Source organism: Euleptes europaea, chromosome 5 (assembly GCF_029931775.1).
Source record: "Euleptes europaea isolate rEulEur1 chromosome 5, rEulEur1.hap1, whole genome shotgun sequence".
NCBI classification, from domain to species: domain Eukaryota; kingdom Metazoa; phylum Chordata; class Lepidosauria; order Squamata; family Sphaerodactylidae; genus Euleptes; species Euleptes europaea.
The window spans coordinates 12118832-12143916 of record NC_079316.1 but is presented as its reverse complement, the minus strand read 5'-3'; the positions used below and the strand labels follow the sequence as shown (position 1 = coordinate 12143916).

General features: G+C 46.2%; 1 protein-coding gene across 1 annotated transcript in view; it reads left to right on the top strand.

The window, feature by feature from the left end:
• Positions 1–24732, top strand: part of SENP5 (SUMO specific peptidase 5) — a 52143-nt gene extending 27411 nt beyond the window's left edge. The window contains exons 3-10 of the mRNA XM_056849799.1: positions 3278–3383; positions 3585–3732; positions 7961–8008; positions 12986–13063; positions 18038–18175; positions 20162–20245; positions 24226–24276; positions 24615–24732. Coding sequence (XP_056705777.1) covers positions 3278–3383; positions 3585–3732; positions 7961–8008; positions 12986–13063; positions 18038–18175; positions 20162–20245; positions 24226–24276; positions 24615–24725 — 764 coding nt within the window. The 3' untranslated portion in view covers positions 24726–24732. The remainder of the gene's footprint in view (positions 1–3277; positions 3384–3584; positions 3733–7960; positions 8009–12985; positions 13064–18037; positions 18176–20161; positions 20246–24225; positions 24277–24614) is intronic.
• Positions 24733–25085: the final 353 nt, after the last annotated feature.

Below are 25085 nucleotides of genomic sequence, written 5' to 3'. Positions count from 1 at the left end.
GTTCCCAGGCCTAGGTATGCGACCTTGGGGGGCAGACAATACAGCACAGAGACAGAGGCAATAACGAAACCGAGATAGCAGCCTGACACTCCCCCCCCCCACACACCCCAGTGCCCAGAAGATGGCCAAGATGCCCCCCCTCCCATGAACTGCCCAGGTTCACTGAATCAGCATTGCTGACAGATGGCCATCTAGCCTCTGCTTAAAAATCTCCAGGGAAGGAGAGCTCACCACCTCCTGAGGAAGCCTGTTCCACTGAGGAACCGCTCTAACTGTTAGAAAATTCTTCCTAATGTCTAGATGGAAATTCTTCTGATTTAATTTTAACCTGTTGGTTCTGGTCCAACCTTCTGGGGCAGCAGAAAACAACTCGGCACCATCCTCTATATGACAGCAAGTACTGTCATATAGAGGATGGTGCCGAGTTGCTTTCTGTTGCCCCAGGAAGTCGGACCAGAACCAGCAGGTTAAAATTAAATCAGAAGAATTTCCATCTAGGCATTAGGAAGAATTTTCTAACCATTAGAGCGTCTAACTAATTGTGAGTGTCTTCTATAGAAAGCCTGTGAAAGTGTGGAAGAGAAACATGCATACATAGCTGCTTTTGGGGAACCTGATTGACCCATGTTTTCCAGAAGCATGCTGATGCTGTTCAGAGATGTATGTAACAGATCTGGTGTTTTTTCATACTTCACATGTTTGCTGCAGAAAACACAGGTGCTCTCACAGGTAGTTCCCTACAATGATCATTACACATAGCACGCCTGGCATCCCTTCCTGTTTTTCCTGTTCCTGCCTTCTGCCCACCTCCCTGCCTCTCTGTTTCCAAAACCCAGAAGCATTTGCTGCTTCAGAAAACGTGGAAGAATTTAAGCCACCAGGGCAAATTTTGGCCTGTAGGTGATCTGCTTTTCGCGGAGGAGAACTGGTATCCTGGCTTCCCAGACCTAGGTGTGCCACCAGCTCCTTGGTTTGGCCCTTATTAACATGTTAAAATTGGTACTGCCACGTTCAAGGCTTGTTTGTAGGTCGTGCTCATGGTGCAGAGATTCTTTAGTGCCAAACGTGTTTAATTCGTGGTGGGTTATCTCCAGAAAATTGTATCGCTTTTATCAATATAAAGGTCTTGTGGGTGGGTTTGTAGCGATGGCCAGTCCACACACACAATAACCAACTGGCCTTTGAGATTTGGGACTCTGTGGGGAAGTTGTTGAATAACCACGTGGTATGCGCCAGCTGATGTTCTTCCTTCAGTCTGGAGTCGGGAGATGTTCAGGGTCTTAGTTCATAGCATTTCATGCGAAAAACTGTCCTTGGCCCATGTTTGGCAACAGTGATATAAACTATTTTTGTTGTTCTATGCAATGCCTCTCACATTTTTCAATGTCGTAAACTGGGAAAACTTTATGCTGCATCTTTTGACTGTCGTGTTCAGTTGCGTGAGCTGTAGCTTAACCGTAACAGGTTGAGTGCCCCTTATCTGGACATTTGATATCCAGACTGATCCGAAAACCGGACCTTTTGAGGCGGCATTCAGGCATTACTCCCAGGCCCTCAGCAGTGCTGCTGATGGTTCAGTGTACATAACATTGTTTAAAATATTGTTTAAAATTATATTCAGGCTGTGTGTATAAAGTATATATAAAACATAAATGAATTTCGAGTTTAGAGTAAATGGAAAAGACCGTCATGCTAGGAAAAGTTGAAGGCAGCAGGAAAAGAGGAAGACCCAACAAGAGATGGATTAACTCTATGAAGGAAGCCACAGCCCTCAGTTTGCAGGACCAAGCAAGGCTGTTAACAATAGAGCGTTTGGGAGGACTGATTCATAGGGTCGCCATCAGTCGGAAGCGACTTGGCAGCACGTAAGACACACCCACCCATCCCCAAGATATCTCATTATGCATATGCAAAAATTCCAAAATATTCCAAAATGCAGAAAGATCTGAAATATGGACCACTTCTGGTCTCAAGCAGTCCGGATAAGGTATACTCAACCTGTACTGGCTCTTGGGGCTACTGCATTTAGAGCACGAAAGCTTCATTCTTGCAGTTTGTTCATTCTGTACGCTTCTCCCCCTCCCCAATAATTCCCAACCAGTCTTTCAAGAATACAGTCAGATTGCAATCAGCTTGTGCCCCCAATCATTTGTGTTTCCTGATCTGTATGGGCATGTGAATGGAGCCTCCCGTTTTTATGCAGACGTCAGAAGTGCGTGCGCTTCTCCCAAGCCAGTGAATGATCTGCTGATTGGAATCTGCTGTGTCCGCCTGGAAATACTGCACAGCCGGGGTGCAATCAGGCACAATAGCTGTATGGCCTCTGTTCATTTTGCTGGCGCTGGTATATCTAGACGGGAGCTTCAGCCCGCTTGGAAATTAATGTTCTGTTCTTCATCTGCTTTGAATTCAGAAACCCTTTCAGGTCACCAACACCCATTTATTCGGTCTCTGTCTTGCATGTACCCTTCTATAAGCTTTTGGCTCTCACCGTTACGAAGAGATGGGGGATGGGCAATTTAAAAATTACAACACCCCCCCCCCCCAGGTTAGTGGTTTCTAAACTTTTTGGGCCACCGCTCCCTTGGTTCCACAAACTCAACCCCAGTGCCCCCTACCCTATCCTATTAAAAACATTATTCAAAATAGGGGTTTGCACGACACACTAAAGAAGGTAGTAACAATAAAATTTCAAAACAGTAACAATTAATTGCACATCTATTCAAAATCAAATTAAAACTTTTTAGTTGAAACTTATTTAACAAAACTGATGAACTTGATCCAGTGGTACCAGCTCTTCAAAGTCTGGAAAAAGATTCTGATAGTTTCCACTGAATTTGCCAGCATGGTGCCACAGCTTGACTGATTGTAAATTAGTGAGCAACACAGTTGGAGGAGCCCACAGCTAGCGCCCGCCTGCTGCCCTCTTGCCTCTTAGTGCCCCCCTAGGTAATCCCACCGACCCCCCAGGGGGTGGTACTGCCCACTTTGGGAACCACTGCCCTAGATATGTCCTGTCAAGAGTTTGCTCTTGAAATGCATGGTTCATGCCCCCCCCCAATCAAGTAATCCCTAGGTTCATTTCAACCCAAATTCAAGCCCCGCCTTCTCATGACACTGCATTGCCTGTCGTCTGTTGATCCGGCACATTAACTTTGCGCTGCTCCTTCTTTTCCTGATGCGGGGAGGCAGGTTGTGGGAACTGATCCGTTGGATGGTCAGCGGCCTTGAAATGGGGTGGGTTGTCTGCATCTTGTAACTTTGCTGTGTTTTAAAGAATTCCTAGATGAAGTAATGAAGAAATATGGCAGCTTAGTTCCGCTTTGTGAAAAGGACGTCATGGGAAGACTGAAGGAAGTCTTTAACGAAGATTTCTCCCACAGGTTGGTAGCCATGTATGCATAATGTGCTAAGCTGAAAGGGGGGAAAACACATTTCTATAACTCATTTAATCCCAGCATTCCAATAGCTGTGTGCTTCTATGCACAGATGCGCTTTGGGTGTGCTGGGGATAACTTGGCATTATCTGGGTATGCTGGGGGATAAGTTGGCATTATTGGTCAGCTGCCTGAATTCTGTTTCAGAAAGCCGTTTATCACCAAGGAAATCATGAAATATCAAACGAGGCATCCCAAATCTTCCACTTGCAGTTTCCGGGTCTTCTATAATAAGCACATGCTAGATATGGATGATCTGACGACACTGGATGGTCAGAACTGGCTGAATGATCAGGTGAGAGTATATGGAGGCTTTGCAAGCCGCTTGGGAGAGAGAGTGTGCATGCTTTCAGCATTTCACCTTTGTGATACAGTGACCTGGTTGGCTGGCTGGCATCACGGGAGTGTTTCCTGGGAATGGTGGAAATTATTACTTAGCCTTTGTACCCCATCTGCCACTTGTGGCAATACAGGCATACCTCGACTTATTGCACCTCGCTTTATTGCACCCCACAGATATTGTGTTTTCGAGCAAGTCTGTTGGCTCCATTTTCCCAACACCATGTCTCACTTCGTGTCCCTGTGTCAGTCACACTTTGGTAATTCTTGCAATATTTCAAACTTTTTTGTTATTACTACAGTATATTTTTTTAGACATGTTGCTGTTGCACACTTAATAGACTACAATATAGTATAAACATAACTTTGATATGCACTGGGAAACCACAAAAGTTGCATGCCTCGCTTTATTGCAATATTCGCTTTATTGCGGTGGTCTGGAACCGAACCTGCAATATCTCTGTGGTATGCTTGTGTTTGAAATTGGAATTGTTCAAGACTTTCTTTTCCTTGGCTCCATCATCAACCGAAAGGGAGACTGCAGCCAAGAAATCAGGAGATTGAAGGAGCTGGAAAAGATTCTGAAGTGTAAGGATGTGTCACTGGCCACCAAGATTAAGTTAATCCATGCCTATTACTGTGTGGGTGTGAGAGTTGGCAATGAAGAAAGCTGGTAGGAAGAAAGTCGATTCCTTTGAAATATAGTGTTTGAGGAGAGCGTTACGGATACCATGGACTGCCAAAAAAACAAATCAGTGGGTTCTAGATCAAATCAAGCCTGAACTGACCCTAGAAGCTAAAATGACTAAACTGAGGCTATCGTACTTTGGTCAGATCATGAGAAGACAAGAGTCACTGGAAAAGACAGTCATGGTAGGAAAAGTTGAGGGCAGCAGGAAAAGAGGAAGACCCAACAAGAGATGGATTGACTCTATAAAGAAAGCCCTCAATTTGCAAAGCTGTCAACGATAGGACATTTTGAAGGACATTGATTCATAGGGTCGCCATGAGTCGGAAGTGACCTGATGGCATATAACCCCCCCCCACACACACACACACAACAACAACCTTGTAGGTGGACTGATCTCATGAATCTGTACATCACTGCCCTTCCAGTTATATATCAGTTGAGCGGTTCTTTTCCACCCAGTCTGTTCAGGTCCGGTGACGAAGGCACGTGTCTGTGAAAGATGACTTGCCACCTGCCAGCTGTGACTTGGATTGAAAAGAACTTGGTAGATTTATCAGGAATAAGCTTTTGTTCATATGATCAGTTTGTCGTATGATACAAACTGTTCCACGTGAATCGAGTGGACCTCACAGAAGTGAACGGTTTCAGCTTCTCCCGTTGTGGCCTGCTGTGGCCACCTCCTAAGATCGTGCCCCCAGGATCGGCAGCCCCCTGAGAACAGCATGGTGTGGGGGGGCTGAGTGTGGCTCCAAGCCAGTCTTTGTAAAGAGTGCTTTATTTTTAGATGAGCCGGCATGGTGGTGTGGTTCAGGGGTCAGACTATGATCTGTGGAACCCAGGTTCGAATCCCTGCTCTGCCATGGAAGCTTGCTGGGTGACCTTGGGCCAGTCACACACTCTCAGCCTTGACCGTGGCAAGTATTGGATGGGAGACCTCCAAGGAATACCAGGGTCGTGACGTGGAGGCAGGCAATGGCAAACCACCTCTGAGCGTCTTTTGTCTTGAAAATCCTACAGGGTTGCCATAACTCAGCTGTGAGTTGATGGCAAAACAAAAATAACTCCCTGTATGTTTTTAGGAAGCGCCATCTTAGAGGACTTAGTTTGGTTCTTAAGCTGTCTGGTGATATTATTTAAGCTTTATTCATGTTTCTCTGAGGTCATGAGAGTTGGAAATTATAATGGGTGGCTTTTTTTAGTGGTCCATTTGTCCTTGTCTTTCATTGGAGAGCCAGCGTGGTGTAGTGGTTAAGAGCGGTGGTTTGGAGCGGTGGACTCGGATCTGGAGAACCAGGTTTGATTCCCCACTCCTCCACATGGGTGGCGGAGGCTAATCTGGTGAACTGGATTTGTTTCCCCACTCCTCCACATGAAGCCAGCTGGGTGACCTTGGGCTAGTCACAGCTCTCTTCGAGCTCTCTCAGCCTCACCTACCTCACAGGGTGTCTGTTGTGGGGAGGGGAAGGGAAGGTCATTGTAAGCCAGTTTGATTCTTAAGTGGTAGAGAAAGTTGACCTATAAAAACCAACTCTTCTGTTTTGTTGAAATTGTATGTTTCAGATTGACCTCTTAACATGGAGGGCGAGAAACCTACTACTTCCCTAATAATTTTTTTTCTAACGTAATTGGGGTAGCTGAGCTAGTAAGAATCTCTGTGTGTGTAAAGTGCCATCAAGTCGCAGCCGACTTATGGCGACCCCTTTTGGGGTTTTCATGGCAAGAGACTATCAGAGGTGGTTTGCCAGTGCCTTCCTCTGCACAGCAACCCTGGTATTCCTTGGTGGTCCCCCAACAGAGCAAAATCGTTTGGCAGCTGGTGACGGCACTGGTTATATGGTTTTATTTCATGGTACAGATTGCTTAACGTTGTCACAGTGTTAAGAAAATGGCTTGATCTGAAACAAATGAGATCCATTTTTAACTACATGGGGAAATAAGAGAGTGAAGATCAAAGTCTTAGAACTGGAAAAAAATGTAATCCTATTAGGATTAAGGCCTACTGTGTCAACATTTTTACTCAACAAAATGAGAGAACGAAGCCTGCAAATGCGAAGTCAATCGCAAATGTAAAATAAGACAAAACTGTAAAGCGATAATTGTAACGTCTTTATTATGCTCGTCGTGCTGCGTTACAGGGTGGCTTGCATCTATTACCAAAAACGAGAAGTGAAATTCTCAAAAGATGTGAGCTTGGTGTGCTTAAGGAAACAATATTTAAATCCTATGATGTTTGAGCAAGCTCATCTCCTGTTACAGCAACTTGTCTTTATCTGTGGAGCTCCGGCAATTGCTTGTAAACTGTGACTCTCTGGGGGCTAGATCCAGACTAAATTTTCCTCTTAACAGAAGGGGAGATGTAACGTCTGCTAATTCTGACAAATTCAGGCTAGCCTGAGCCATCCAGATTGGGGTCTTAGTAAGGGTACCATCTGTTGAAGCACTTGGTTTATTTGGTTCCTGCCTTCTGAAGTTGAATGAGGTTAGAATCGTAGAGTAGGAAGGGATCACCAGGGTCATCTAGTCTGTTGCGGGAAAACGGAGGTTCGCGGAGGAGAGAGACCCGAGACCGTTATTCGAGAAAACAGTTTTATTACAGCTGATGCCTAGCCTGCAGTTGACAAGCAGAAAGACTGAGCCCCGATTGTACTGGGGAATGAACTTTTATCACAATTCCAGACATAACACGTCACCATTTGGTGCTTATCGATAGTCAGGAGCACAAATGCACAGCGGTTCTATCCAGTCCCCGTTATCATTTTCCATGACTTTTCCCCCACTGACTCAACACACAGAGCTGTCTTGTACTGCAGCAGACTTCTTCCCTTACTGTCTTAATGATTCACACAGAAAGGAGAAAAGGTTATCAAGAACTAGTAAATCAAAGCACTTAAGTGGATCCTCCACTTTCAGAGGAAGTCTACTTTGCTGTCTCAAGTCCAACCCCCTGCACAAGGCAGGAAATTCACAACTACCTCCCCCTGACACCCCCAGTGACCCCTACTCCATGCCCAGAAGATGGCCAAGATGCCCTCCCTCTCATGAGCTGCCTAAGGTCATAGAATCAGCATTGCTGACAGATGGCCATCTAGCCTCTGCTTAAAAATCTCCAGGGAAGGAGAGCTCGCCACCTCCCGAGGAAGCCTGTTCCACTGAGGAACCACTCTACCTGTTAGAAAATTCTTCCTAATGTCTAGACGGAAACTCTTTTGATTTAATTTCAACCCGTTGATTCTGGTCAGACCTTCTGGGGCAACAGAAAACAACTTGGCACCATCTTCTGTATGACAGCCCTTCAAGTACTTGAAGATGGTTATCATATCCTAGGTTATAACTACCTTGTGTATGAATAGTTGGAGCCAGCATGATGTAGCAGTTAGCATCAACTGAAATCCAGGTTCAGGTACCAAACTACAGGGTGACTGTTGTGTTCTCTCTGCCTAAGCTTTCTGGCGCTGTTTTTCTAATAAAACTTTCCCGTTATCAACTATTTCAGATCATCAACATGTACGGCGAGCTAATAATGGATGCAGTTCCTGAAAAGGTAAGCACGCTTTTTAAAATATACAGATTGGCTGTACGGGGTAGGAAGAAGTGGTTGTGAAACCTTACTTGATAGAATGAAGAAAGTTGGTTTGAAACATTTTTAGAAATGTGCAGAGCCGATTCTTAGCACGTTATACCTTGCTGGTCACGAGTTTATTTTATGTGTGAACTCTGCTGTAGAGCGCGAGTAATAGTGTTGTGGGTCCCATAACACCATTGTCCTTTTCATGTGAGTGTGACCTTTGCCTTCAGTGAAAATACACTTTCAGAATTATACCTGTAGTAAAGAGCAAGAGTCCAGTTGCACCTTAAAGCCAGCGTGGTGTAGTGGTGTGGAGCGGTGGACTCTGATCTGGAGAACCTGGTTTGATTCCTCACTCCTACACATGAAGCCAGCTGGGTGACCTTGGGCTAGTCACAGTTCTCTCAGCCCCATCTACCTCACAGGGTGTCTGTTGTGGGGAAGGGAAGGTGATTTTAAGCCAGTTTGATTCTTCCTTAAGTGGTAGAGAATGTCGGGCACATAAAAACCAACTCTTCTTAAAGACTAACAAAATTTCTGGCAAAGCGTGAGCTTTCGTGAGCCGCAGATCTGAAGAAGTGAGCTGCAGCTCACGAAAGCTCGTACCCTGCCAGAAATGTTGTTGGCCTTCAAGGTGCCACTGGACTCTTGCTCTTTTCTACTGCTATTGACAGACTAACATGGCTACCTGTCGAGAGTTATAGCTGTGGAAGTCACTCCGGTGTCTGCCAGTCACTCTGCGGCCCAAGGCAGTGTGTCCTCGCTTAGCCACCGACACACCCTTATCGATCAGGCCCACCACATTTTGGCCTGCAAGGCACAATCACACTGCTGCGTGCTCCGCAGTGGAAGGAACAGGACGTTGGCTCAAGTTGATGGTGGCAGGCAGATGTGGCAGAGAACGAGGGAGGGCTGATCCAGGTGCGCTCTGTCGTGGCACAGTTTTCATGTGGGGAAGCGTGTGAGTCTCCAGCTGATATGACAGTTCAAGCCCTTCCCGGCCTGGGACCCACGATTTTGAAGGACCGCCCCCTTTCCTCTCCACCAACGATGGTCATCAGGCAGACATCTGTTGGTGCTCCCACTATTTAGTGTGGCCCATCTGGTATTGACCAGAGCCCAGGCTTTCTGCACCAGGGCCCCGGCTCTGTGGGATGGGCTTTCTGAAGAGATTGGTGGTGGTGGGGGCCTCCTTGGAGGTCTTCAGGAGGCCAGGCAAGGCCTGCTTGTTTGCCAGGGCTTTTGAGGGGGATTTGGATTGGCAGGCGTCTCTTAAGGCGGGGGGCGGGGAGTTTGGGTTTTGTTATTTTATTTTTCGGTTTTAAATTTAAATTTTTTTTTAATTGATATTGTAAGCCACCTTACTGGATTTGATAGGGTCACTGGTGGCCAGAACATGTTAGTTTTCAAGCAGCCACCTGCGTGTTCTGAAGCTGAGCCCCGTGGCGCAGAGTGGCAAGCTGCAGTACTGCAGCCCAAGCTCTGCTCAGGACCTGAGTTCAATCCTGACGGAAGACGGTTTCAGGTCGACTCAGCCTTCCATCCTTCCGAGGTCAGTAAAATGAGTACCCAGCTTGCTGGGGGTAAAGGGAAGACAACTGGGAAGGCACTGGCAAACCACCCCTAAAACATAGTCTGCTTAGTAAACATCGGGATGTGACGTCACCCCATGGGTCAGGAATGACCCGGTACTTGCATAGGGGACTACCTTTACCTTTTATTTAAGCCATCTTGAACTACAAGGAAAAGTGAGGTATAAATATTTTAATACATTTAAAGCAAAAGTTTGATACTGGATTTGATAGGGTCACTGGTGGCAAGAACATGTTGGATGGTTTAGTTTTCAAGCAGCCGCCTCCGTGATCTGATTTTATTTTTCGTCTTCAAATGGTGCTTTCTAACCATCAACTTGCATGCCTAAAATCTGAGTTGATACCCTTGTCATGTGAGAACTGTTCCACCTCAATTAAATATACCGTATTTGTATCTGCTTTTAAACGCTGGTGTGCAAACCAAGCCTTTGGGATAATGCTCTTAAACTGTCCATTACAGATAATAACCTGTCATGCTCTGACAAAGTAATCAGATGTTCAGTTTTCTGCCTTGTCTCCCTTCCCCCCGGGCAGGAGAATTTTATCCTTGTTAATAGAGGGAGCTTTAACACTTTGCCTTGCCGGGGATAGAAGGAACCATGGGACCAGTGTAACCTCTTCTTGTTTGGAAGTCCTTTGAATCTGGAAATGTGGTTGATATAGTAACTTCACAGTTTTGGTTTTGTTACCGTAGCTTGTACTTGAACCCTCACGCTTGTAACCTGGATCACCTTGTTACTGTTTCACAGATCCAAATACAGGTTGAGTACCCCTTATCTGGACTGACCCGAAAACCGGACCTTTTGAGCCGGCATGCAGGCATTGCTCCCAGTCCCTCAGCAGCGCCATTGATGGTTCAGTGTACCCAAAATTATTAGAAATATTGTTTAAGTCATATCGTCCTTTATTGGCATAAAATCACTGTACAAAATGGTTAAAAGACACTTGCATAAGATAGTGTTGTGAGTGAATACATCCATTTATTTAACTGATTTGTGGTGTTCTATAGCAAACTTTAAAAATTGTGCTACCTTCTCCAGAACATGGGGCGAACAATTATTCAATAGAAAGAAAGTATTACAGGAATCGGGAAGCATTCAGTCTACATGTCTGCAGAGGGCTTAGTAGTTTATTACAAATTTCTGAATAGAAACTACAGTAAAATAAAACATGGACAACTGTTTCAACACAATTACTGCAACAGGGACAAAGTGTGTCTGATTGGGGGATTTTCCTGAATCTTCCATCGAGTAACGCAGATGGCATAACATTAAACCTAGCTAGGGAGATGGCTCTGCGATAGGATGGATCATACATGTGAGATAGATATGGGGAAGGCTGGTAGGCATCAAAAGGTATCCTTAAGTTTAGTGGCAAGCAGGTTTTATTAGCAGCCCCATATAGAACTTGAAGGCCTATGCCTAAAAGTCTACATTTTAGAAATATTGTTTATAAGTGCATTCAGGCTATGTTTATAAAGTATATATAAAACATAAATGAATTTCGTGTTTATACTTGGGTCCCCAAGATATAGCTCATTATGTATATGCGAATATTCCAAAATACGGAAAGATCTGAAATAGGGACCACTTCTGCTCCCAAGCAGCCCAGTTAAGGGATACTCAGCCCGAACTCATGACTGATCTTGCATGAGCATGTTAGACTGTCTTTCACCCACTCAAGTCAAAGCCACTCTGCCCGCATCACTGATGTGTTTGTGGCACTAACTGGTGGTTTTTCCCTGGCACGAGGAAAACAGCACCATCTGTTTAGTCCCTGGCCTTGGACACCATAAATGATGTGGTGGCATCGGCTTTTGTGAACTAGAGCCTACTTCAGCAGATGCCACTCGTGCTAGCCTCAGTCTGCAGGGCGTCTGTATGTGATACGTAAGAAAGGCCTTGCTGGATCAGACCAAGGTCCATCAGGTCCAGCAGTCTGTTCACACAGTGGCCAACCAGGTGCCTCTAGGAAGCCCACAAACAAGACGATTGCAGCAGCAGCATCCTGCTTGCATTCCACAGCACCTCATATAATAGGCATGCTGCTCTGATCCTGGAGAGAACGGGTATGCATCATGACTAGTATCCATTTTGACTAGTAGCCATGGATACCCCTCTCCTCCATGAACATGCCCACTCCCCTCTTAAAACCTTCCAAGCTGGCAGCCATCACCACATCCTGGGGCAGGGAGTTCCACAATTTAACATTGTTTATGAAGATATGCTTCCTTTTCTCTGTTTTGAATCTCTCACCCTCCAGCAGATGACCCCGTGTTCTGGTATTATGAGAGAGGGAGAAAAGCTTCTCCTTGTCCACTCTCTCCATACCATGCATAATTTGATAGACCTCTATCTTGTCTCCCCGTAACCGCCTTCTTTCCAAGCTAAACAGCCTTAAGCGTTTTAACTGCTCCTCATAGGGCAGTTGCTGGGAAACAACAAGCTGGGGAACTCTTGAGGAATCGTGGGAGGGGGAACAATTTGGAAAGCCCACCCACACACTCAAAATCCAGAATTCTCAGTGGCTTGTGCAGGCCAGGTGCTTTATTGGCTGCCTGGGGAAGTGGTGAGCTCTCCCTCACCGGCAGTCTTTGAGCAACGGGTGGACGAACACTTATCAGGGATGCTTTAGGCTAATCCTGGATTGAGCAGGGGGTTGGACTAGGTGACCTTTATGGTCCCTTCCAACTCTATGATCCTGTCCTCCTCTTAACCCCTTCTGCAGGTATACCACTTGCGTTGCACAGACACGAGAACAAGTCATTAAATTTTAAATGGAACTGGACTTCTCTTTCATTAAAGGCACTAGATTGACTTTAGTGTGCCAGCATACTGTGGTAAGCTGCATTGAGCTTCAAAAAAGAAATACAGCTGACCTCTTGCTCTCGCTCCCTTCTTGGTCCCACTGCTTGCAGTTCTCTCTCTGTGTACTTGTGTGCGTTTAGGCATGTCTGCCAAGATGCAGAGCTAGCGCGCTGTAGCGTTCAGCACATTGGACTTAGGACCGCGAGCAGCCTGGGTTAAAACTCCACTGACCCGTGAGATTTGCCGAGCAGCCCTTGGTCTGTCTTGATCTCCTCTCTGCAAGGAGAAAATGGAGGGGGGGAACAGTGTTCACCCCTCTGAGCTCCTTGGGGGTGATGGTGGAATGACAATGTAATGGCTCAGCAGGAATGCGAGGAAAACGCGTCGCCCAACTGAAGCAGGGGACAAAAGCATCTGTTGCCGTAAAATTGCTTCGAAATTCCAACATTGGTATTCCTCCTGGGCGTTGTTTGGTACAGAAGGCCCTGACTGTGTGCTTGAGATACTTTCCGCCTTTTTGATTGGGGGAGTCACTTCCTGCCTTGTCTCCACAGGTTCATTTCTTCAACAGCTTTTTTCATAAACAGCTGGTAACCAAAGGATATATCGGGGTTAAACGATGGACTAAAAAGGTACGCTTCTTGGCGCTGGAAATCATAGCATGTCCGAAATATTTGGAAGTGTCTTTAAGAATGACTTTGAAACCGGCGACGTCTCCAAGAAGGCACAAGTTGGTAGCTTTTTAAAGGGCGTTGTGTGTCGCAAGTATAGCACCCTTCTCTGTGGAAGCCTTAGGGCCACGATGGTGAAAATATCTGGGGTGAGTGGTAACCCTCCTCTTCGCTGTCAGCTCAGAGTTCTCGCTCAGCCAGGGACGCAAGATCGACTCCTTATGCCCTGAGGTCTCGTAGCCGCGTTCTGGATTCGCTCCACGCGACGTACCTTCTGTCGTACAGGGTTAAGCCTGTTGTCCATTCTGTAATTTTCAGCGAGAACAGCCGACTTCTGCAACCTGTATGAAATATTCAGGATTAACTCTGCATAATGTCGCTTCTGTTGAATAATAACTGAGGGGGGCATGGTTGTTCAGTTAAGAGTGTGTTTTTGCATGCAAAAGGTGTCCCTGCTGCATTCCTGGCATCTCCGGTTCAAAGAATCGACTGTGGTAGAAGGTGTTGGGAAAGATCTTCCTGGAGTCCCTGGAGAGCCACCTTCCCTTGGAATACCGCGAATGGTCTTACTCGGGTTACTGGCAGTTTCATACTTCCCCATAGACACACTTGTCCAGCCCAGATATGGCACATAATATACACAAAAGCATGTGGCTGAGGGACAATCCTCATAGATTTAATTATGTACCAACATTATAACTACCTATATATACTGACTGAAATACATCCAAAGTAACAATACACAGTAATTCTACTGGCATAGAATCAAGAGTCCTTTTGCAATCCTTAAGCTTGTTCTTATATGTTGTGGACCTCTCGTCAGTGATGCAACACCGGTAGATCAGTTAATAAATAAAGTTATAAATCAGTATCAGTAGAAAAATGGCTATAAAGAATCTCTTCATACAGGGGAGCGTCTGGATTCAAGCTCGCCCCTATTTTCAGGTGGCTTCTTCAACCACAAGCAAAGGCCTGATGAACAGCCTGGCAGAAGCCCTGGATGCATCCGAATAGCCCTGTCACTTCTGCATGCCTGGGTTTAAGGCACGCTGAAATGTGGGGACGATGCTCCGTCCCCCAGTCCTTCTGCCTCTACGAAACTGCGATCACCTCAATAGCTTGCTTAGGCCCAACCCTCTTCAGATTCATTCGAGATAAAAAAAACAAAACACAGAAGCCGATGCTCTTTTGTAAGCGTTCATTAAAACAGGGCTTCGTAAATTTAAAGGTACAGTTCTGCCGCTCGGAATGGGAAATTAAATTGGATTTTTGTTACTTAGCTTGCATGCTAGAACACCGCTTTGTGCTTTCCGCGCTTTTGTGTCGGGGATTCTGACTTCAGCCGCAAACATGTGTTTCACCCGACTGGATTTTAATTAAACTTCGGGTGCGTACACTTGTTCCTTTTACCCCAGAATAAGAACAGTCTTTTCTACCCCCCCGCCCCTTGGGGCAAAGGCCCCTTTGCCTCATGCACAAGCTTCAGTTAACTCGTTGTGTGATTTTTTTTTTGGTTTGGTTTGTGCAGTCTGGTATAGTAGAGTGACAAAAGACAGAGCTTCAGATCGGAAAGCCTCTGGCGTGAACTTGGCTGGGCGGCCTCTGCTCAGCCTTGTAAGCCCCCCCCCCCCAAGAGATAATACTGACATATGTAACAGGGTTGATGCAAGAAGAGGAGGAGTTGGTTTTTATATGCTGATTTTCTTTACCACTTGAAGAAGAATCAAACTAGCTTACAATCACACATAAAGCTGCTTTCTACTGAATCAGATCCTTGAACCCTCAAAGTCAGTATTGTCTACTCAGACCAGCAGCGGCTCTCCAGGGTCTCAGGCAGAGCTCTTTCACATCACCTACCTGCCTAGTCCCTTTACCTAAAGATGTCAGGGATGGAACCTGGGATCTTCTGCATGCCAGGCAGATGCTCTACCACTGAGCCATAGCCCCTTCCCTTCCCCACAACAGACACCCTGTGAGATAGGTGAGGCTGAGAGAGCTGTAAGAGTTGTGACTAGCCCAAGGTCACCCAGTTGGCTTCAGGCGGAGGAGTGGGAAAACCAACCTGGTTCTCCAGATTAGCCTCTACCGCTCATGTTGAGGAGTGGGGAATCAAACTCTGTTCTCCAGATCAGAGTCCACCGCTCCAAGCCACCGCTCTTAACCACTATACCACGCTGGCTTTCCAAGATTGTACCAAGATGACGCACTGAAAATTAAAACAAAAATGCTATGCTGCTATTTGCCCTTCCTTTTCTGCAGAGAGCACAGAACAGCAAATTTTAGCTTGAAGATGAAAGTCATAGTGAAGGCTGACCAGGAAATGAACTTGGGTTTTCTGTTTCCTAAGCTGATAACTGGCTTCACATTACCCGACAGAGCGGTTCCTCAGTTGAACGGGCTTCCTCGGGAGGTGGTGCGCTCTCCTCCTTTGGAGGTTTTAAGGCAGAGGCTACATGGCGATCTGTCAGCAATGCTGATTCTGTGACCTTAGACAGATCATGAGAGGGAGGGCAGGAAGGGTTGCGTCAGTGCTCGGCTCTCGTCCTTTCTTACATGCCCAGGGTAATGCCGACCACCAATTTGGGGCCAGGAAGCAATTTCCCTCCAGGTCAGATTGGCCAAGGATCCTGGAGGGTTTTTGTTGCCATCTTCTGGGCATGGAGTAGGTGTCACTGGGTGTGTGTGTGTGGGGGAAGGGAGGTAGTTGTGAATTTCCCGCATTGTGCAGGGAGTAGGACTAGTTGATCCTGGAGGTCCCTTCCAACTCCTATGATTTGTACCTCGCTTTGCTCCTCAGTGGGGGACCCAGAGCATCTTACAACATTCTTAGGGGAGGGGCTGTGGCTCAATTTGTAGAGCATCTGCTTGGCATGCAGAAGGCCCCAGGTTCAATCCCTGGCATCTCCAGTTAAAGGGACTAGGCAAGTATGTGATGTGAAAGACCTCTGCCTGAGACCCTGGAGAGCCACTGCCCGTCTGAGTAGACAATACTGACTTGGATGGACCAACGGTCTGATTCAGTATGAGGCAGCTTCATGTGTTCTCATTCTGCATTTGTGGAATACAGGAAGGGTCTCGGCAACTCACATGAGCAATGCCTGAGGGGACGTCTGCTTGGCCGTGTCGGCTGCAGTAAATGAATGGTGGATGGCCACTGAAAACACCAGGCTGGTGTCTTGTTCTTCCTCTGTAACATCCCAGGATATTAAACATGAATATGGTGTCATTGGTTGTCTGCAACGCAAGAGAGGGGGCCAGAGAAACTTGTAACGTGACGCACATTGAATAATCCTAGAGACAGCGGAGAGGGAAGAGTCATGGATGTATTCTGCAGCTGACCAGCACTCTTTGCAGTGTCCAGTTTAGCCTGAGTCGATAGCTGAGCAGAGATCTCATTGTATCATCCTTGACTTTTCTGGCATTCAGTTTAGTGCCAGTAGCGTGGTATAGTGGTTAGGAGTGGCAGACTCTAATCTAGTGAACTGGGTTGGTTTCCCCACTCCTTCACACGAAGCCAGCTGGGTGACCTTGGGCCAGTCACAGTTCTCTCCGGACTCTCTCAGCCTCACCTACCTCACAAGGTGTCTGTTGTGGGGAGAGGAAGGGAAGGTGATTGTAAGCTGCTTTGAGACTCCTTAAAGGTAGAGAAAAGGGATGGTGGTATAAAAACCAACTCTTCTGCTTCTTCTGTACTGCTGACTCAGGGGCAAAAATAAACCCTTCTTTTGTACAAAACTATTCTGTGGCACAGGGATCTCCATGTGAAAATGTCACTCGTGTCCTTGCTTAATCCTAAGGACAATATTTCCTGTAGTTTTTTTTAAGACACTGCTTTTCTGCAGACATTTACAAGGAGAGAATTAATACAAATCTTTTAAAACACGCTTAACTAGTGCATAATAAGCAAAAGTCCCCCCCTTTATTCCTCAAGTGCTGAGTAGTGCACTACCAGTACAAAGAATTAATGAAGCAAGAAGCCAAAAGGAGGGGGAAAAAACAAAGACTGTAAATACATTTTTAGGGTTAATTTTGTTGCATGCAAATCCCAAAAGCTCAGGGAACGTAGGATTGCCTTCATCTGGTACTGGAAAAAGACAGTAGAAGAAGAAGAGGAGTTGGTTTTTATATGCTGACTTTTTCTACCACTTAAGAATCAAACCGGCTTACAATCACTTTCCCTTCCCCTCCCAACAGATTCCCTGTGAGGTGGGTGGGGCTGAGAGTTCTGAGAGAACTGTGACTAGCCCAAGGTCACCCAGCTAGCTTCATGTGTAGGTGTGGGGAACCCATCCCGGTTCACCAGACTAGAGTCCACCGCTCGTGTGGATGAGTGGGGAATCAAACCCGGTTCTCCAGATGAGAGGTGGCTCCTACTCACCACTCTTAACCACTACACCACACTGGCTCTGATTTGGAGGAAGGCAAGACTCCTTAGATGGGAGGAAGGTTTCGAACTTAAGCCCAAAGGAAAGGTGGGATATCTATTAATAAGTAAACTTTGCTCAGGATTGGGGTAGGCTCCAGCCGAGGGATCCACAGCAGTTCTTAAAAAATCAGCTTCTACTGGTCCTGCAGGTGCGTTACAAGGGGAGTTGAACGTCTTGGGTTTTGCCAACAGGAACTCTTGGTCCGATCCTACAAATCAGTTGGTCAGATATGACAGGTCTGTCATGCCCATTTACAACACTGGCTCCTCTAATCCAGTTGCCCTGCAGCCCTATGGTGTGATAGTACAGGGGGCGGAGGGAATGTACCTCATGGCCTATTGGTAGGTGGTTGTGCTAAACACAGGGTTTAAATGTGTGCCGGGGGGGGGGATTTTGGTTGATAAAAAGGTGGGAAGAAACAGCTCTTCATTTCTCTTATCCATCCTCGTCCAAATGATTCATTTAGTCAAGTAGTTCTTTTAGTGACCTTTTTCTCCCCCTCTGTCAGGTGGACCTCTTCAAAAAGACCCTTCTGTTAATTCCCATTCATCTGGAAGTCCACTGGTCCCTCATTACTGTGAATCTCCCTAACCGAATTATTTCGTTTTACGACTCTCAAGGCATTCATTTTAAGTTCTGCGTAGAGGTAAGAAGTCTGTTCTTATGAAGCGCCTTTGTCTTTGCTGGAATGAGGGTTAGTCTCCTTCCATCGGACTGTGTGTTACAAGCTTTGCATGTTTTTTTGATCCATGAATCTCTGGACCTTCCTTACCGGAAGTGGTGTAGTAATTGTCCTTTCATTGGTGTGGGTTCTGCAGCCTGTGTGTGTGTGTCAAGTGCCGTCAAGTCGCTTCCGACTCATGGCGACCCTATGAATTAGTGTCCTCCAAAACATCCTATCCTTAACAGCCTTGCTCAGGTGTTGCAGACTGAGGGCTGAGGCTTCCTTGATTGAGTCAATCCACCTCTTGTTGGGTCTTCCTCTTTTCCTGCTGCCTTCATCTGTAGCAGTGGTTTCCAAACTTTTTGGGCCACCGCCCCCTTGGTTCCACAAACTCAAGCCCAGCACCCCCTACCCTATCCTATAAAAAGCATGACTCACTAAAGAAGATAATAACAAAATTTCAAAACAGTAACAATTAATTGCACATATATTCAAAATCAAATTAAAACTTTTTAGTTGAAATTTATTCAACAAAACTGATGGACTTGATCCAGTGGCATCAGCTCTTCAAAGTCTGGAAAAAAATTCTGATAGTTTCCACCAAATTTGCCAGCATGGTGCCATAGCTCAATCTATTGTAAACTAGTGAACAACACACATCTAGTGTCCCCCTGCTGCCGCCTTGCCTCTTAGTGCCCCCCTAGGTAATCCCACCACTTCCCAGGGGGTAGTACTGCTCACTTTGGGAACCACTGACCTGTATCCTAGATGGTTAGAAAGGAAGGCTGCTGTTGAGTGGTGCCCCCCCCCTCAGCAGCATTTGAGCCCCTTAGCACCTTGAAGACCATCAGGGTTTCCAGGGTCTGAGCTTTCGAGAGTACAAGTAGGAGTGGAGATTTGGAGGTTTTTAAGCAGAGGCCAGGCGGCCATCTGACGGCAGCGCTGATCCTGCAAACTTAACGCCATGAAAAAAAGTACCACGGTGCAAACATAAAGCTGTTTTGTACGTGTTCATTAACGGTATATTCTTTTGTTCATGAATTTTTATACAAAAATTGTAACGTAAATCTTGAGCTGGTGTACAAATGATATAAATCAGATAACATTAGACGAGACGAGGTTTTGCGATTTCTCCTTGTTTCACTGCAGCTTCTTCAGAAGTCTTTAAATTTCGCAGGTGAATCTTAGCTACTTCCTTAGAAGTCTTACTGATTCTTATCCCTGTTTACAAAGAACATTTTCAGTTAAACCTTGACAAACCATGCTGCTCTGGGCTTACAAAGGTCAGTAAGACTTCTAAGGAGCAGGTAAGATTCACCTGTGAAAAAAAGCGGCATAAGAACAAACATAAGAAAGCCTTAACACCCTGGTCATTGTACATGGGTGCCTCTCCCCAAGGCAGCTAAAAGGAAGTTCTTGGTAAAGAAGCAAAATGAAACGGGTCCAGGGGGCATCTCGCACACTAACGATTTATTCCTGCATATGTTTTTGTGGGTCAGCGCTCCCTTCATCAGATGCACAAAGTATACTCTCTTGCGGGTAATTGTATACTTGAAGTTACAATCAACAGAAAGGTGTTGCAAAGAGAAGACTTAACTGTCAACAACAGCCCACCTGAGAAACCAGCCCATTCAGAGTGAGTGAGGACCACTCCCAGCTGTTAATAGGCAGGCAGAGTAGGGATGACACAAAATCAGATCTAATCAAGGCAAGTGCCCTCTGAACTGAGCTGATCCAATCAGGGCAGTGCAGAGGCTGTATAAAGGTATAGCTAAACAAGTCAGCACCTGAATCATGCTGAGCTGTTAGCGCCTCTAGTGAGTGAGGAAACCCAAGTCCTCATTCAGACCTTGGATACAGCCTTGAAGCACTTGATGAATCCCAGTATTTTCATGTTGGATTCTCCCTTTGATGTTCCTTGGTGCGAGAACAGTAACTGATGCTCTTTTTTTTTTAATCCTCCTGAAGAACATTCGGAAATACTTGCTGACAGAAGCTACAGAGAAGAACCAGCCTGAGTTTCTTCAGGGTTGGCAGACTGCTGTTACACAGGTAAGCACTGTGGGTGGGTTCTGTAAAGTAAAAGGGGGCTGTGTTATATATCGGCCACTTCTTGGAGAACATTCTGAGGAACATGGTGACAGCTGTAGGGTGGCACAATGTTTACCACAGGCTCCATGTGTCACATTGCATTTGCTTCTGCATGAGGAAGTTCTCTGAGCATGGGTTAACTGCTTCCTGGGTAATTGTATATACAGCTGTGTATATAAAAGTGGGTCAGTGCAGAGCGTTTTCATGGATTTTCTCTGCCAACCACGAAGCCGGCTAGCTGCTCCTTTGCTTTGCAAAGCTGAAGGTTCCCGAGCTAGTCAATTAGGTATTATGGTTGGGCCCCCCTGCAGTCAAGGGAGGTGTCATCTGCATATTTTGCAGGTTCCCGAAGAAAATTCCCCATAAATTCTAAAAAGGGAGGGCTCTCCTCCCCCAGCAAATTTCAGGTTTCCAGCAGCTCTTGATAGGATTGAGGTCACGTTCCCTTTTGCTTGTAAGTCTGGAAGAGGGTACTCGGTCAGGTTCCTGCTCTTAAGTTCACACAGCAGAGATGGACGTGCTCAAAACAACATCAGTGTATTAACAAGGAGAGACCAGTTCTTTGATTCATTGTGTCACACTAGTGTCGAGCCAGCGCGCCGTGGTGGTTAAGAGCGGCAGACTCTCTGGAGAACCGGGTTCGATTCCCCACTCCTCCACCTGAAGCCTGCTGGGTGACCTTGGGCCAGACACAGTTGTCTCCAAACTCTCAGCCCCACCTACCTCACAGGGCTTGTTTTGGGGAAATGAAAAGAGGGTGATTGTAAGCTGGTTTGAGATTCCTTTCAGTAGAAAAAATCACAGTTTAAAAACTTAACTTCTTTTTCCAGAAGAGGCTATGAACAACTTGCTATCTGCTGCCTCCAGTTAATCGAAACAGTTAATCGAAACAAATCCACCAAAGTCTTTCCCCAAAGCATCTTTGAATGCCTTGGACCGAGCCTGGGAAGAGACGGGCAACGGGGTAAAGGGGTTATGTTTGCATTGCCTCGCTTCAGCCAAAAGGGCAGGCTGTAGCAGTTTGCACCAAGCTTCTGTGATGTCTAGGAGGACAGCTTCACATGGAGGGCGCTGTAGAAGAAGAAGAGTTGGTTTTTATATGCCGACTTTCTCTACCACTTAAGGGAAACTCAAACCGTCTTACAATCACCTTCCCTTCCCCTCCCCACAACAGACACCCTGTGAGGTAGGTGGGCCTGAGAGAGCTCTGAGAGACCTGTGACTAGCCCAAGGTCACCCAGCAGACTTTGTGTGGAGGAGTGGGGAAACAAATCCAGTTCAACAGATTAGCCTCCACCGCTCATGTGGAGGAAGAAGAAGAGGAGTTGTTTTTTATATGCCGGCTTTCTCTACCACTTAGTTTTCCATTGATGTCACTTCCCTCCAATTGAAGACAGTTTTATTTAGGATGGACCGAATGGGGTATGGGTGGACTGTAAGTTAAATTAGAGCAGCCAGTGTGATGCAGCGACAAAAAAAGCTAATGCAATCTTGGGGTGCATCAACAGAGGCATAACATCCAAATTGCAAAATGTCATAGTGAGCGCTAGAAATCAGGGACCCCCCCATAGAATGGAGCAGCAAAACGGATGCTCCTCTGTGCTGGCACGTCTTACCTGGCACGCACGAAATAAATTATTCCCGCATAGGACTGATAGCAGTGTTCAAATATTTACTTACAATGATTGAGGGGAAACCATACTGTCAGTCATTAAAAAATTTCTGGTATTGGGTTTGGCAGATGTAATTGGTTTTCTGTTATTAAAAATAGCGCCATCGTGTTAAATTGCTCTCCCTGATCTATAACACAGATCTATAACAAGGGTCTTGAGGGCCGTTGAAAGCAGAGCCCTTGGCAGTGCGGTGGAGCGTCGCTTCGATGGCCCTGTTCACTACAGAGGAACTGGGGTCACATAAAAACGAATGAATGTCCCTTGGAAGAGGGAAAAAGGCGGCTTAGGGGCAGCATCGCTGTGTTGAATAGGGGCTTGGGTCTCTGCGAAAGGAAAAGGAGCTCTCCCCCACCCCCGAGAACCGAAACAAACACTGTCCTTTTCTTTTGAAGTCATGAGGAGCCTTCCCCCCTCTCAGTGAACTAGAAAAAGACTTGTCCTTTCTCTACAGTGTTTCTAGGGTAGGGTGTATAATCACCCGTTTTTCCTCTTGGGAAGAAGGCAAGGGGAGACATGATAGCGGTCTATAAAAATATGCATGGTATGGAGAGAGTGGACAGGGAGAAGCTTTACTACCTCTCTCATAATACCAAAATGTGGGGTCATCTGCTGAAGATGGAGGGTGAGAGATTCAGAACAGATAAAAGGAAGTATTTCTTCACACAACGAGTAGTTAAATTGTGGAACTCCCTGCCCCAGGATGTGGTGATGGCTGCCAACCTTGAAGGCTTTAAGAGGGGAGTGGACATGTTCATTCTACCTGCATCTTTAACCAGGGAAGATTAACCTGGTCCGAGGGCAATATAAATTCTACCTTTATCTTGACAGATTTAAGCCAATCTCCCTTCTTTTATACGTTGTCTTTAAAACCGTAAATCTAAATACAGTCAGCCCATGAAGCTGCCTTATCCTGAATCAGACCCTTGGCCCATCAAGGTCAGTATTGTTTATTCATACCAGCAGTGGATCTCCAGGGTCTCAGGCAGAGGTCTTTCACGTCGCCTCCTACCCAGTTCTTGCAACTGGGGATGCCAGGGATTGAACTTGGGACCTTCCGTGTGCCAAGCAGATGCTCTGCCACTGAGCCATGGTGCACCCCCCCAGTTTTGGCAAAGAGTTGACTGAAAAACCAGATGTAAATAGAACAGGGTTCATGTATGGATTGGTGAACAGGAGGCACTTAACAGGGAAAGGGGTTCCTATTGGCTGTACAATGAAGAAAGCTATTAGGAAGAAAGTAGATTCCTTTAAAATGTGGTGTTGGAGGAGAGTGTTACGGATACCGTGGACCGCCAAAAAAAAAAAAAAAATAATCAGTGGGTTAGAGATCAAATCAAGCCTGAACTGACCCTAGAAGCTAAAATGACTAAACTGAGGCTGTCGTACTTTGGTCACATTATGAGAAGACAAGAGTCCCTGGAAGACAATCCTGCTTGGAAAAGTTGAAGGCAGCAGGAAAAGAGGAAGACCCAGCAAGAGGTGGATTGACTCAGTCAAGGAAGCCATGGGCCTCAATTTGCAAGATCTGAGCAAGGCTGTTAAGGATAGGACACTTTGGAGGACACTGATTCATTGCGTTGCCATGAGTGGGAAGCGACTTGACGGCACTTAACATACACACATTGGCTGTTTAGGTTGGAGTCCTTTACCGGAAGTTGGTGTCCATTCGGGACCTCCTCTCTTGGTACACCCTCCCCCCAGAAGGACATTACATTCTGCCAATAATAACTGGTTGGTGGTCCCCGGCCCCAGGAGTGCGGGGCTGTCCTCAACAGGAGCCAGGGCCCTTTTGGCCCTTACCCGGCCTGGTGGAATGCTCTGTCCGGTGACATCAGGGCCCTGCGGGATCTTAAAGAGTGCCGCAGGGCCTGTAAGACACAGCTATTCCACCAGGCCTATGGCTGAGGGCAGCCATAGGTGCTTCATTGGTGCCGGCCTCCTTGTCCCTCCCCCCTTTTCTCTGTATAATTGGTACTTATGGGGCGGGGCGGCCTGCCTGCTTCGCTATGTTACCTTGCTAAAGCGGGCACTGCAGTAAGTTGTGCGCCGTCTATTTTAACAATCTAGTTAATGACTGGAATTTGTATTTATTGTTGGATGTTTTAATTGGCACTTTTAATTGCTATTTACATGAATGATTTGATATTTTATTGTTGTTCCCTGCTCTGAGCCTGGCTTTGGCTGGGGAGGGTGGGTGGGTTAGAAATATAAGATACAAATAAGTAAAATAAATTTGTGACTAACACTTGTGTTTTTGCTTTCTTCTAGTGCATTCCACAACAAAAAAATGATAGTGACTGTGGAGTCTTTGTGCTCCAGGTAAGGAGTAGGGGGGGAAAAGCCAGCGTGGTGTAGTGGTTAAGAGCGGTGGTTTGGAGCAGTGGACTTTGATCTGGAGAACTGGGTTTGAGTCCCCACTCCTCCACATGAGCGGCGGAGGCTAATCTGATGAACTGGATGGTTCCCCACTCCTCCACATGAAGCCAGCTGGGTGACCTTGGGCTAGTCACAGCTCTCTTCGAGCTCTCTCAGCCCCACCTACCTCACAGGGTGTCTGTTGTGGGGAGGGGAAAGGAAGGTGATCGTAAGCCGGTTTGATTCTCCCTTAAGTGGTAGAGAAAGTCAGTATATAAAAACCAACTCTTCTTTTTCTTCAGTACTGCAAGTGCCTCGCCTTAGACCAGCCGTTTCAGTTCTCCCAGGAAGACATGCCTCGAGTACGGAAAAGGATTTACAAGGAGCTCTGCGAATGCCGGCTAATAGACTAAATTAAGAAACAAAACAAAAAAGGAGAAAAGAAAGCAGCGAACCAACAGCGACGAACCACCACAACTCCTTTGGCATTTTGTAGAGCCCCGGCTGATAACTTGTGTACTTGAATTATTATTATTTTTTTCAAAAACTTCCATGAATTTCAAGCGCGTCTCGGGCTGAACGGTGTGGCCAACGAAATTACCTCAGACTTTTTTTCTCTCTGACATCCTCCTTAACTGGCGAAGCCCTGCCACAAAACTATCCCCAGTGTCTATTTAGTTCTTTTTTTCTTCTTCTTCTTCTAACGTTCCTTCCTGTATTTAATATTTATTATCTAACGCATGTGCATAGGCGAAGCATGCGACTAAAAGAGA